The following is a 14,745-nucleotide window of genomic DNA, read 5'->3' as shown; positions in this document are numbered from 1 at the left end:
GGGGATCATGAAGGAGGGAGAAGGCAGGGAGACTCAGTGGAAGCCTAGTGTTGGTAGGCATTTTAATTAGCCTGGATCTCCCCCAGACAAGAGGGTAGAAGGAAGCAGAGATTGCGGCTATGGGAACAGAGAGAGAGAGAGTGGGAGAAGAGCACAGGAAACAAAAGAGAGAGAATCAGGGAGAAAGAGAGAAGGATAAGGGTTGCACGCCCAGGGGCTATGCTCACTGTTCCAGATCTAAATATGCAACACCAAATAAAACATCCTCTCGGGAGACGATGGGTGGTTGTGTCTGGTTACGGGATGCAACAAATACACACGCAAGCCTGCACACACACACACCAAATCACTCCCAGCCGTCTTATCTTGTAAATTTTTGGAAATCCTTTATAAAACTTGGAATTTAGGGGGATGCATGTTAGAGGCCGTTGTACAAATGAGCGGCAAAACCTTCCCATGCTGGGATAAATTCTTTAAAATTTATCTTAGTGGGCTTCACATCACTCAGGAGTATTCTTAAACCCCAAATGTGAGCATGTTAAAGGCCATGTCAGTGAAGCTGACACAGCATTCTTTTACATTACTTGTCCTGTCCTGCAACATGTTCATCTCTTTCCGAACCTCCTTCTTTATTCTCCTCCCCTGAACCAGCTGAGTTAGCGCCCAGCTACTCCACTACAGGAGTAGCTGGGAACTGTAGCAGAGCCAAACTGCTGCAGAGAAAGGGGATGCAGGGAGGAAGAGGGGATTGAAGTGCAGCTGTGGTGATTCATCCTCCAGCTACTGTTGCTTTCCTCCTCTCATGGACCACTTTCTGAATGGATCATTTTCTGAACTCTTAACTCTCACTCGAGAAACACCTACACAGCTGAAACTCAGATGGACAGAGGAATGTAGCACAAAACAAGTCTGAAATAATGAATAACAAAGTGCATATGAACAAAACATGGAAAGACATATTTCTTTCTGTAACAAATGGGAAGTCATTACACATAATCAATGAGATAATTTAACCAAGGCTAATTAGAACATATCTTAATATGTAGACTAGAGCAATTTAAGCTCAGACCTCTCACCTTTATCATCCTCCCTCCCTTTCTGCCTGGGCATATAATATTTTTTTATTATTATTATTATTACTGTCTCTCTTCTTCAGTTCTGTAAGTGACAAAGTAATTGAACATTTAACAAAATGCATGGATCGTGGAAATACAATAACTTACATTTTACCTTCAGCCTCAACACTGAATGCTTTGTTTAAAAGTGAATAAAACTGAGTGAATACTAATGGCTGTAATCAACTTTTCAGGCTTCTTGTCAGGTGTAATTATTGCATTAAAACGTCTTTTTTAATTGGCTGTTGTTGACTGTGTGATGGCTGTGCCTTTTTCTTGTCTGATGCAAGTGCAGTTATCTGAAATGATGTCAGCTTAGCTGGTGAAAAGTGCTTTCACAGTGCACAGCGGGGCCACAGGAGATGTATGACAGATTATGCGACTATATTGGACTCAAGCACCGAACTGAGTGACTTAAATTAAAAGTTAGTAAAGGTGTGTGTGCTTGGTTGTTCATCTCACACTGGCACAGTGCCACAGTATCAGGGCTTTGTCTTGATGCTTCTGTGACAGTGCCAGGTTTTTCTCCTACTGGCCCACCCAGGATGGCCCAGTAATTGCCCTGCCTAACCAGATACTATGATCACATGCACATACAAAAAACTCAGGTCAGCTCAGGTTAAATTTATCTTCTGGTGTTACCAGTGTTATCAAAAAGGCTTTGTTTGGAAAGGATGAACACAATCGTTGTTTGACAAGACAATCCCATCTCAAGGTCTGCTTCCTAGATTCTTCAGTCGCACAAACTCTGCCCACTGATGACACTTGGGTATCACAGAGATGGATCTGTTGACACAAGAGTTCAGTCCCTGTCACTTAGATCACAAACAGTTTTTCTAAGTTCAATTTACAGGCCTTTTCAGAAACCTTCAGTTATGTAAAATATATTATTCTATATCAATCCTCCTTTTGGTTACCTAGAATGACCTAACAGTATTTCTCCACCTGTTTGTTTAATAAGCAAGCAGCTTATGGAGCTAAGATGCATAAATATCAGTGTGGTCTGAAACCAAAACAAAAAATGTAATTTAGCAGGTGCCACATGGAAATGGCTGTACTTGCAGACATGTATAAAAACTGTTCTGTTCTGTGAACATATTTATGGTTCATTGTCATGAATGGACAAAGCCTCCTGAGGTTGCTTGATATGAAGTTTTTCTCTTCGTAAAGCTTTTGGAGGAGAAATGTTTCGCTGAGCTACAAACTCCAAACTTCATATGCATGAACTCAGTGTGTGTTAGTGTATATTGTCAAAATGATGAAGGTGCATGTGTGAGTGTGTATGTGTGTGTGTTTGGGAGGTATACTAAACTCAATGTCAGCGGGTTGGGGGCACATTCCTTAGTTGATTTAGTGGGCATTAAGATGAAGAGGAATGTGTCAAAGCTGTAGAGGCTTTAGTTCACTGCGGTAAACTGGCTGGGAGGAACTCTGAGGCTTTCTGACAGCTCAGACTGACGGATGACTGACACTTGGCTTAATGTGAGAAGGATGAAAAACAGAGAAGTGTGGAGGGAGCCAGAAAAACCTTTCTCTGCTTCACAGAGTAGAGTAGGGAAGCAGAAGTTGGGAAAGAAAGGCAAAGAATGTGAAAATGAGTCACATTCACAGTGGGACAAGGAGGGAGTGATCAAGAATATATTACAAGTCAAATCAAAAGGATTTCAGAAGCTTATCTTTATTTGCTCAAGATGGTTTGGTAAGTGAAATAAAGAGATACAGAGTGAGAGAATACAGAAAGACTCTGTTGAGGTCTCGTTTTATACAATATCAGTTGCTGGGTCAGTTGTGCATTGACAGATTACAGTAGATCAAAGGAATGCAACACAAGTATATTTTTTTTACCTCTTTAATATATTTCAAACAGGAGTTTTAAAAACAACTAAATCACACTCCTGTTTTGACCCAACATTACAAACTCTAAAATGGTGCAAAAGCTTTCATCTAGCAATGTAACATCGAACAAAATCAGGTTTAAAAAGCATCAGGTAAGTCGTGTGTGTATGTGTGTTGAAGATTTATTTAGTCCTGAGACAATGTAGGAATATATAAATATGTTTGTGTGTGTGTCATGTCAGTGTTTTTCAGACTCTGCTTGTGTGTATCTGAAGTGGACTGATAAAACTACTGCACCTTTGGAATACCACAGCTCACAAATCAGAATGAACCGCTGCAGGGAATATCGGAAAGCGAGAGGATTTCTAGTGAAAAAAGCAACTTGTCAGTTCATCTGGCTGACACACACCACATAATATTAAAATCTTAACTCAACATATCACTGCCTCTAACAACAGCAGTAAATGCACACTTAAGAAGCACTAAAATGAAACAGCCAAAAATGTGTTTTTCTTTTTATCTATGTTTTAGGGAACTGTGTAGTGTAGTGCAGGTCTGATGTGACCTAGAAAGAAATGGCACCACACATAAGTGAAAAAAAAGGCAAACCACAGCCAGCGCTTTACATAAACATGATTTACGTCCTTCGTGTTTCCTGAATTTCTCCCCACACTTCATAAATTAATGAAAGTACAATCGCCATTTTCTGCCAGTTCAGAAGCATGCGTCATTCACAGCTGACACACTGTATATAAGACTAATTTACATATGTCATAAGCTGAATGATCTCTGTCCTCACTCTTATTTTTTACACTCCTGCATGTTGTTTTTGACATAAAGCTATGTGACAGCACAGGTCAAGTCAAGGTGCACAAGATTGAAATAAAGAAACACGCAAAATGGAAAAAAGGCAGGAAAGAAGCGTCCTGTCATGGTGAATGTAAAACTCTCTAACTCCGCATCCTCACCCTTTCCCACCCACTGACAAAACTCTGATGCTGATGTTGCCCACCCCTGCTGGTGGTGCCCAGAGGGGCCGACCTGTCACACGGTAAGAGAGATGAAGCTGTTGTATCTCTGAATGTTCCTCTTGAGGATTTCTGAACATGGCCCCAGCACACGCTCAAAGCGGGGCCTGTCCAGCTTGACACACTTGAGCGGACCACGTGCAACTACGGTGGCTGCCCTGGGACGATTCAACAGCAGGGCGATTTCACCTGTAGGTGGAGGAAAAAAAGAAAGAGAGAAGAATCAGTTTGACAATTTTAAATAAACACTATTTGAAGGATGTTTAAAAACGTTTTATTAAATACATTATGCTATTACAACACTGAGAAATTTGATTGAAAATGTGTTGCCTGCAATATGCTGAAAATGGTTTGGCCAGGGCCATGAAAAGATTAAAGAACTGAAGAACAAAAAAATAGATAGGACATGAGAAGGCTGTTGAGCAGCCTAAATCCTATATTAAGCCATTTAGGAAAATATCTAACTTTCAACAGCAGTAACTGTTTCCTCAGTTTTCAAATGCTTAGGGTCTTAAAAGAAGAGATAATGCAATACAAGCCTCCAAAAAAGAAATGTGAAATTTGTTGTGTTATCAAACTCAAAATGGAGATATATGAATTTTTATAGGATTTAAAATCTTCATATTTGCTATGATGCATTTGTAATATTAACTATACATTTGGAATGGTGTATAAAGGTTAAAACTACACAAATACTACATTTTACGCAGTATCACAACTTTTCAGAAAACTGAGTTCTATTTAATGTGAATGATGCTTGTATAATTAAATTAAATTTCATTCATGTATCACAACTTAATAAATAATTCTGAAGCTTTCTAACACGATTATAACAAGTGACAATATTTTATGTTTGTCTGCTTGTCTGCTTAGTTTTAATTTTTCCATCTTGAAAATCTGTTTTTTGGAGACAGTAGACTGGCAACAAGCAGATCCAACATGGGAAGCCAATTCATGGAGAAAAGAGCTAAATCAATGATGCTAAGACAGGCCATTTGAAGATATTTTGTTTTCATTCCAAGCACAAGCAAAAATCACATGTTCTAGTTTGTTAAATGTTAAACCTTTGGTTGGATATGGAAACTTATTTTCATTATGACATGAGGAGACAATGGTTTTTATATGACATACAATTCTTAAAATTTGAATGTTAAATCTAAGAAATCTATACCTCAGTGCAGTGAATCTTTTTTGTGTTTGTTCTTGCACAAATTTGTAATGCTAAAATATAAATTTAAAAATAAAAATGTATTTTTTATAGAAACTGTTTTGACAGCTTTTTGTTTTATGTGCCAATTTGGAAAAGGAAAAGGTTTCGTCAGACCACAGTTACTCACCAAAGTAGTCAGAGGGTCCGAGGCGTCCAACTTCCACATACTCCTCATTGTCAGACCTGCGTTGCAGAACAGAGGCTATTCCCTGGAGAAAAAAAGGAGAGTTGAAGTAAATAAAAGACAGAGAGACAAGAAAAGGAACAAGATGAGTTAAACAATGGAGGGAAGGAGGGGGTTGGAAAGAGAAAAGGAGGAGTTATTTAGCGAAGGGTTGAAAATCATCAGGAGGATTAAGTTGAGGAGAAATTCCTTTGGTTCATAAGAACACAGGTGCACAGGATTTAGTCCACTTTTCTGTGGGACTGACACCTGTTTTTTAGGACGTGTACGAGCAGAAACACGAAACACACAGATATTCCAGCGGGGTACGTGATACAAAATGTGATTGGTTCTGCTTTATGTCCTCCAGAGTGTAATAAATACAAACATCTAAGTCCATTAGAGCCTGAAATGATTCCTCAGGGTCTCCATAACATAATCCCCCCCTATCAACATTCATCCACAAAATGGAAACAACACCATTTTCCAAGACTATGGGAGCTCCAATATTGTGTCCCTAACTCACCCCAAAACACAAAAACACATGCGCACTACATCTCATGAGCACACCCAAAAATCATATTATAGCTATCACCTTGCTAATTCGCATGGTATATTAGGCATTTGCTTTACACACACAACCAGGTAACAATAACAAAAAAAAAAAAAAGAAATAAACAAAACAAATAAATGCACAGAAGAAACACAAACAGTGAGAAATTCAGCAGAGTCCAACAGCTGAGGTCTGCTGGACAGACGGACTGGACTCTATGACCAACCATGCTACGCATATTACCATCGCCTGCTGGTTGCTGTGTGTGTGACTCATCTAAAAAGTATAAGGGAGGAAATTTGATTTCCGTTCACATGAGCCTAACAGTTCATGTTGTTGTATCTTGCAGCTGGTGATAAACTTTGTGAAAGGGCATATGTGCATATGCGCATACACAAAGTATTTGGAGCTGTACTCAACTTCCTATTAAATGTAATAACATGTAATAACAATAAGAAAACACATGGTTGTGTGTGATGGAGAATACGCTTGGCAAGTATATGTTTAGACAGAATTAGAAAGTGTGTTTTCAGTGTTAACTGACATTTACATGTGCTAGAGATAATTGTTAGCAAGTAAAAAATCAGTTCCCAGCTTGTCTTGGTCCACGTTGCAAAATAAACTTGACCGTTCCAGCACTTTCTCACTGTCTCTAATCCTTCTCTGCTCTCTCTCTGCTCCTTGTGCTGACGAAGCAAATTATGCTAAATATGAATATAATGAGCTTTAATGAGAAGCTCAAAACTGCCAGCAGCTCATTGCAGGCACACAAAGGTGAGGCTGTATTTTAATGAAAGGGATGTGTGTGATGGAGGGAGTTTGTGCTTAAAATGAACTGTGGAAAAGTGAGAACTCCAGTTTAAGTAAGTGGAAAATACTGTATGAGCATCACTTCCATCTCATATCTGGCCAAACTATGTTCTGATGTCATGACCTCCACACACGCGACACTGCAGTGTGAATATAGCATTTAAAGTAGAGCAGTGATACCGTACCTAAATATAGGTGAATGTGGTGGTGAGAGTAAAGAGAGTGTTGACAAGTGTGTTTACTCATTTAGTCAGTGGTCACTCTTGATAGTTCCCTAAAAAAGATGCTGTGCATATAGAAGTTGGCAACTGCGAGACATTATAACAAAAGTCTGAAAAAAAATCTTTGTTACATACACTTGGATATTGCATTTTGGAAGTTGCTAAATTGCTGCAATATAGTGGTGACATTTAATCCTTCCAACAGATTTCTGTTGAGAGACAGCTGCTGAAACTATATATAAATGTATAATATATATTTATTTGTATTTTTTATGTTATCTTGCAGTTACATGCTAAAGTCATCAGTGGTGACTGTTATTTATTACATTAATTTAATGCAGAATAAAGATTACCCATCCCAATTAGCTGAACGTATCACCCAGGTAGCTGCCAAACTTATCTTATAAGATACATCAGAAGCAGAGCAGCAGAGAAAAGGCTGGTGTTTCATAGTTTGCTTTTGTGGTTGACTTAAATGCTGCTATGGTGACAAGAATGTCTTTTCATGGCATACTCTATGACATTTAAGCCTCTATGTGAACATAGCATGAAGACAAACAAGGTTACTAGACTAGTGGTAGGTGATTTTTGAAGGTCTAAATCCCCTCCTCATCCAGTCAGCATTTGTGGACATTGAAGTGGTGCCAGCCTACAAATATCTAGGTATACACCTGGACACTAAGTTGGAGAAAGGCACACAGAAAAGCATAGAGACCATTATACAGTGCACTGACAATCCCATGCACAACATCCAGATGGATCAGAGAAGTAGCTGCAGTGCCTATCTTAGTACAGTGAAACCTCAGCTGAAAGAAAATCATGTAGGAAATCACAACAGAAATGCAAACCATGATTACTGAGTGAACATACATATACATTACATTTAGTCATTTGGGAGATGCTTTTAGCCAAAACGACTTACAAGTGAAACTAATTACATTCACTTTTCATAAGGTGACCAGAGAAACATATATAAACATATACAGTACACAATTATACCACTTTTTCTACCATGTGTAATCTCAGGCACAAAGAAAGCAGCAGCCACTTTTAATGAAACACACTCAGCTTGAGTGGTAAAGTGCTATAAAACAAAGAAAGAGATGTGAATGGAGAGGGAATGAGGGAGGTGGGGCGTTGTAACTCCTGTGTTTACAACCAGTTGATTCCTCTCCTTTCCATTCATGTCCAAACAAACAAAGTGAAACAGCGCAGCACCATCAAGTACAGTAGTTAATTCGTGAAACAGGCCTTATCCAGTGTGGTCTAGATAACAATCTCACAATGTACCACTCCAGGGGCAGTGCTCTGCTCCACAGATATTTCTTTTATAAACACTCAGATCCTCCTCACCATGCTACCAGACACAGGGTGCAAAGAAATGGCAAAGATAAGTAGGAGTGGGACAGGCACAAAATGTGTATGAATGACAATTTGTGTAAAGAAGTAACAGAGTTATCTAGTAAGTATGATTGTGAGACAGCTTGTGCAGCAGGAAGAAATTATCCAACCTAATAATGAACTACCAGTATGTACTCTACCACTAGTCACACATACCTAAACACATACCACACGCAGAGCGTAGCGACTTGGCTCGTGGCAACATGTCAAAATGTAGTGTCTTGTACAGAGGAAGTAACAACCATTGGATCAACAACAGGCACAGAGAGAGCGGGTCAGAGAGGCACAAGCAGACGAAGGAAGAAAGGTGATATCCTGAGTAGCCTGTTCGCAAGGCCACCCAGCACCAGCAGTGTCTGCACCTTCTCACTAAAACACTAACACACATGCATACATACCACAAATGGCCTATGGATGACTTTCTTTCAAACAAAGATGACTCAAAATCAGTTTAACAGAATTAAGACCTGTAAATTGCTACCTATGTTCACCATATGGTTGAACATATGAACATATATGGTGAAAAATGACCTCGTTCATTAACCGCATTGATCTTCAGTCTATCAGTATTAAGTGCCATTAGCAGAATTGCATTTCTATGTATACATGTAGGTTACAGTAACGGGTGATATATTGTCAATAACACATAGACAGCTCCGTGACCCAGTGTGACCCTTTAGACCCTTCCTGTGTGATTATTTTAGAGTGAGGTTAAAGGACAAATATGAGTTACCACGTTGAGTTGCTGTTTAGACGACTGACTGGAGGAGTAAGAGTTATTACACAAACTGGCAGGAGACATAAATGAGTCATAAATCTGAAAGACAAAAAAAGACAAAAAACAACTAAACTCTGACTGTAACATTAATGACTAATAACTTCACTTGGACTTTTTCATTTTGACATGGAATGAGCTAAAGATTAAAAATAAGTAGAAAAAAATGACTTCATTTCCTGCCAACAGAAACACTTTGAATCACTCTGAAAATAGCTTAATTGGCATTGTAGATCAGCAGATGATCTCTTACATTATCGAGGTGAATGTAGACTTTTCTGTCCTTCTGTCAGGAAAAATAATAAATCGTAAATGTAATTTATTAATTATGATCATGAGACCCACAACTAATTACAGTGGATGCCAAAATAAAGTAATCTTCAGTTTTTATTACTTTATTTATAAGATAGCAAAATCTGGGTCCCTCTTTTGTTCTTTTGTTGAAGTTGAAGTCTCATCTTGCATTACGTTAGGTGAGTGTACTCATTAAGCCCTGAAGGAAGGCAGAGTTTTCACCACCCTGGAGTTCTGTAAGGGTTTGTTTGTATAGTGTGCGTGGCAAAGAAAGTGATGTCTCTATATGTCCCTTTTGCAAATCCCCAGAGACAGATAAGAGGGAGGGACGTGGGTTTTAATGAGAGAAATGTGAGGGTTTTGAGTGAACAAATCTCTGACAGAAGGAAGAAGAAGAAGAAAAAGACTCGCTAGATGAAAAGTTGGTGAGTGCAGAGAGTTGTGGTGAGCCTGAACTTGCAACAAGCTCACATAAAACCCTTCTCTCTCTCTTTACAGTGCTTGTGGTCCTTCTCGAATCAACCTCCCCTGTAAGCCATATGTCCCTCCCTGCCTCTTTTGACTCATCTCTTTCTCTCTCTCTTTCTCTCACTCTCTCATTTCCCTCTCGGGAGGCTGTGTCTCCTGACCCTGTGTGAAAGTCAGCAACACACATTCCACCAGTCCACCCTGCTCTGGGAAAGTCAGGCCTTGCTGTATGAGAGACAGCGAGAGAGAGAGAGGGGGATGGAGTGAAAGAGAGCTTAGAGGAAAATGGAAAAATAGACAATAAAAAGGAATGAGAGAGATTTATACTATTAGGTGATGAAATTAAAGGGAGTGCAGCAACGATTAAAGGGACTGTTCAGGATAAGTTGGAAGAGTTGTAAAGGTGCCCCTACTGCTTGTTTTAAAATTTTAAACATGTTTAGTGTGACTCTCTGTTTACTATGACTGCCTTTCTGTCTTTCTTACCCTCTTTTGTCTGTCTCTCCATCCTATAATCCCCCAGATTCTTCTGCATATTTTGCCTTTTGCTTCTCTGGGATCTCTCAGTCTCAGATTGATGAGTCATGCATTGCTAACTGCTATATTTGTGCCCTAAACCCCAATTTGGTTCATTTTTTTGCATAGTCAAACTGCTGTTAAGGGATTTCTGCAGCTTCAGGAGGCTCCAATGGGAGGCTTCAAACTCAACCAACACTGGTCAGATAATGTGAGGTGTTTGTGAAAAATATATATAGTGCAGTCTATAAATATTTGGAAAGGAACACATTTTTGTTGACTGGCTTCATGCTGTAGCAAACATGAAACCTTTGAAAAGATGAAATAAAACATCAAACTTCAACACATTTCTTACTTTATGTTGAATTCATAAGCCTTGAAGCATCATTGTTCACTTGCTATTATAGCCTTATTTAGTCTTAAATAGATGTTTCTGTATAACCTGTGCTGCTGAGTCAGGTTGCTGAACTTGACTCCTCTCTGCTTGTGTTACATTGTGTTCTAACTTTTAGCATTTGCCCATACATTTTATTTGTGCACACAAAAAACACTGGTTATCTAAAGTTACATTAAGTCTCAACAGTCTTCATGTAGGTGACTGACTTACTTTTATTCAGATTTATATCTGAATTCTTTGCACACTGAGGCCTCCTTTCAATATTTTTCCTTGTTATGTTCTTTCAGTACCATACTGCATTTGTCTTCAGTTCAGCATTGTCTGATTGTCTACACTGTTCAAGAAATTAAAAAAGGATTTGAACAAGCCAAACCTTAACGTTTTTGCTGCATTTGCACTAAAACAACCTAAAAAATGTCACATTAAAAACAAACTGTATATTTGAAAAGAGGTATCACAAGGTGAGTGAAAAAAATGTGAAAAGGCTGGAGATGGTGAAGAGGAGTGCTGTGTTGGAGGGGTGCAGATAGAGAGTAAAACAAGGATGAAGAGTGATACATCACTCAGCACACTTTGGCTTAGCCACACCTAACCACTCCCACTGCACTATAGCCACTGCACTGTTCATATGGACTATTGATGGACATACTGTAGATAAGTTGGATATAGTAACTGACAGAGTGAGAATGTGAGACAGACTAACCTATATGTAAGACTAAGAACAAGAGGAGAAAGAGGGAGGTAAGAACGAAATGACAGCAGATTGCAACCCCACCCCCTCTAGACAGAATCCTCTTGACTTGACCCTGGCGAAGGCTGTGTAAGTATGGAGTTAATCAAAAGTGTGGTAGGATGACAGGCAGGGGCCCTGCGAGAAGCTACACCAGGGGCTCCAGCCTCACAAAGCCTGCAGTTTGACGGGGTCTATTCTTTGCACAGTAGGTTTTCATATAGTCTGTCTGCTGGTGGCAATAAACTGGGATCAGTTTCGAGCCCACCAACATCTCTGCATGATGATACAGCTGATGTACATGTCATCATACCATATATAGTCTGTGGGCCCCTTATGTCAACAAATACAGTGCACAGGAAATGTGACAGTTACCAAGTTACCACACATACTATTTTACTTGTGGTGCTACTACTTTTTCTACAAAACTCAGTACAAAGAGTCTCATAAAACTCACAATTTTTCAAGCAAGCACGCATACAGACTCACCTCTGTGATAATGAAGAAATCATCGCCAGGTTCTCCTTGCACCACTATCTTTTCTCCATCCTCAAACTGAACGGGCTCCAAAGCATCCGCCACAGTCAGACGTTCCCACTTATCCAAGGATTCTGGCAATGAAAAACGCATACAGTATGGATTGGTATCAAATGTGTGTGGCTTTCAGTGATCAAAGCAATATCAGGAATACAAAGGTGGATTTTTTATGTTTCATGGTCTGAGAGGGTGTTTCTTGCTTAAGTCCTGTAAGCTGGTGAGAATGATAACTCCAGCCTCAGGCTAATCCAGTCATTCATCAGGGACCATTACTGGTCCCCCTGTCAGATCCCCCTGTCTCCCCTCCCTCTCATTATGAGGCCTCATGAAGCTAAGACACCTTGAAACTAACCCCTAAATCTCTGTTTTACAGATTCTTGGGTGTGGTGACAGAGTGCTGTCATCTTTGAGGTTAATTCAGGTTTTACCGTGCCATAATAGAAAGATTAAGACCTTTATCCCCAAGACAGTAAGGATGAGAGGGTAAATTGGTGTAGATAAGAGCATCTGGATAGTACATGTAAAGGTGAATATGTACAAAATGTACTTAAAGCATAACTAATCAAATAAATATAAAGGTCAGTGCAAACCAATGTGAAACCAGTGTGGCTGAGCTAAACATACAAAACTAGGAAGATTCACTATTACAGTGTTTTAAACATATATTTAAATACTAATAAACAAATATTAAAATAAGGTATGTATGTATGTGAAACCTTTAAAAAGATATTTATATTTCAAAATTTGCAGTAAATGGACCATTTGTAAATGAGTCCTGACAAAACCTATGATAAGGTCTATCTTTTTCAGTTTTGTTGATCTTGAGAACCAGTGGCGACAGCTTTCTTTCCGACTGTCCAACCACATGTACAGTGACGTGGTTAACCCGGGATATTTCTAGAAGCTGTTGGTATTCACACAGAAACCGAAAACACAGGCGATCTTCATTGGGAAAAATCTTGCAACCAGAGGACTTTTGAGCAACTCAGATGGATTTTTAGAAATAGGACTCACTGATATATCTCCACCTAGAAGACTTACCAAATGAGCTTATGTTCCTTTCACAATTCAGTGGATTACCGTTGTCTAATCTTAACTGTCCATATATGTGTTTGGAATGTGACTTACCTGCAGTGAAAACACTCATCATCTTTAGCTCTTTAGCTTTGTTTCCCTTTGCTCTCCTTAGCTTTGTCTAGATAAAAGAATGATTCAGTGTTTCACTTTGACTAAGACATGAGTTAGAGGCGTAAAACCCGTTGTTTGAGACCATTGTCTCCCAATGTGTTCAGTAACTGATCCCAGTGTGTCTATTTGAGTGTGTGTGTGTGTGTATGTGTGTGTAAATGTGTATATTCTTAGGATTAACTAAGGTGATGTCTGGTGGTTTGGAGGTGTCCAGTGTCCCCTCTGGTGGGGCCACGGTGTCTACCAGCCCCAGATGGATGTCCTCTGTCTGGCTGCAAACTAAAGCGGCAGGTCCTATAGAGCTGATCCTTAACAGCGCTGTAAGTAACATGATACACAAACGTGCTGACTAAAGAACCTACATTTCACGCTCCGCAAAGCCTGCACCCACTTGGATCACCTTGCTGCACACATGCATATTACACACACAAGGAAGGGACACTGAGGTGTGAAAGACTGTGTGTGTGTGTGACAAAGAGCATGTTGTTTTTACCCCTTCACTTTAGGACATCAAGGGCTTGTACCCAATTTCGTGGCTATCTTAAAAATCAAAGACAAACAAAAACACTCCCGCCTCCTACCCCTCCTCCAATTCAAAGAGGTAGTGCAGAGAAGCAGAGCGACATAAAGAAGAATGAGGAGAGGAAAAGCACTTCGGAGAGGGACCGTTTGAATACAGGCCTCGACAAGGCTGTCAAAAAGGGAGGCGCAGAAGAAAGGAGGTGAATGAAAGGAGAGCGGACCTTGCACAGACGTTCTCTCAAGACCTGAATTGAGTGTATGTGTTTACTCAGCCAGCTAATAACTCTGTACAGGGGGCATGGCCTTACTCTATACACCACACACACACGATCAAGTGGAAAGAGATGAGATGTCAGTTCCAATTGCAACTCGTTTTGGAACTTTGAATGAATCTCATTCGCCATTCCTCCATACTCTGTGGTCTGTGTAGCCTGGTGTTCAAATTCCAGTGGGAAAGAGAGGCTTAGCTTAACTCCCTATTCTTCAATTGTCCACACAACGACATTACAGAGTGTGACTGGCTTTAGTATGAACTGTGCGAGGGGATTAGGACTGTACACACAGACCTTACTTAGTTATGGCCCTTGTGTGACAACGTGTGTCTGTGTTTATGTTTATGAGCTAATCTACAGTATATGTTGCACTCTCTGACCTGTTGTTTCTAATTACACACTAATTCTTCAGCATATTCACAAATACAGAAACAAACAAGTAAAACTAATTAATTTAATCACAAACACTCACATACACAGACTTACCAAGGATGGACACTTTGCTAAGGAACTCTTCATACATTTTTCTCTTCCTCAATGTGCTGCCCTGTAAAAGAAAATAGAGGAGGCACATTTACTATGTGACCCAAACTCTATGAAATTGCATGGTGACACTGTACATCTGTGGAAGAATTATAATTGTGATAATTCTGCAAAATATCGTGATCATTATGCCTTGGTTTCAGGACTGATTTATTGCAGTGCGGTA

The 14,745-nt window shown here is 39.6% G+C and overlaps 1 protein-coding gene across 3 annotated transcripts in view; it reads right to left on the bottom strand.

Moving 5' to 3' along the window:
* Window positions 1-2,768: 2,768 nt before the first annotated feature.
* prkar1b (protein kinase, cAMP-dependent, regulatory, type I, beta) overlaps window positions 2,769-14,745 on the bottom strand; it is a 54,022-nt gene continuing 42,045 nt past the window's right edge. For all 3 annotated transcript variants that reach the window (XM_026362216.2, XM_026362227.2, XM_026362234.2), the window contains 4 exons: window positions 14,523-14,583; window positions 12,007-12,128; window positions 5,317-5,398; window positions 2,769-4,168 (listed from right to left, as the gene is read on the bottom strand). In XM_026362216.2, the coding sequence (XP_026218001.1) occupies window positions 3,996-4,168; window positions 5,317-5,398; window positions 12,007-12,128; window positions 14,523-14,583 (438 nt within the window). In that variant the 3' untranslated portion in view covers window positions 2,769-3,995. The remainder of the gene's footprint in view (window positions 4,169-5,316; window positions 5,399-12,006; window positions 12,129-14,522; window positions 14,584-14,745) is intronic.

The sequence above is a fragment of the Anabas testudineus genome, chromosome 8 (assembly GCF_900324465.2).
Source record: "Anabas testudineus chromosome 8, fAnaTes1.2, whole genome shotgun sequence".
Taxonomy (NCBI): Eukaryota; Metazoa; Chordata; class Actinopteri; order Anabantiformes; family Anabantidae; genus Anabas; species Anabas testudineus.
This window is presented reverse-complemented; position numbering and strand designations above follow the sequence as displayed.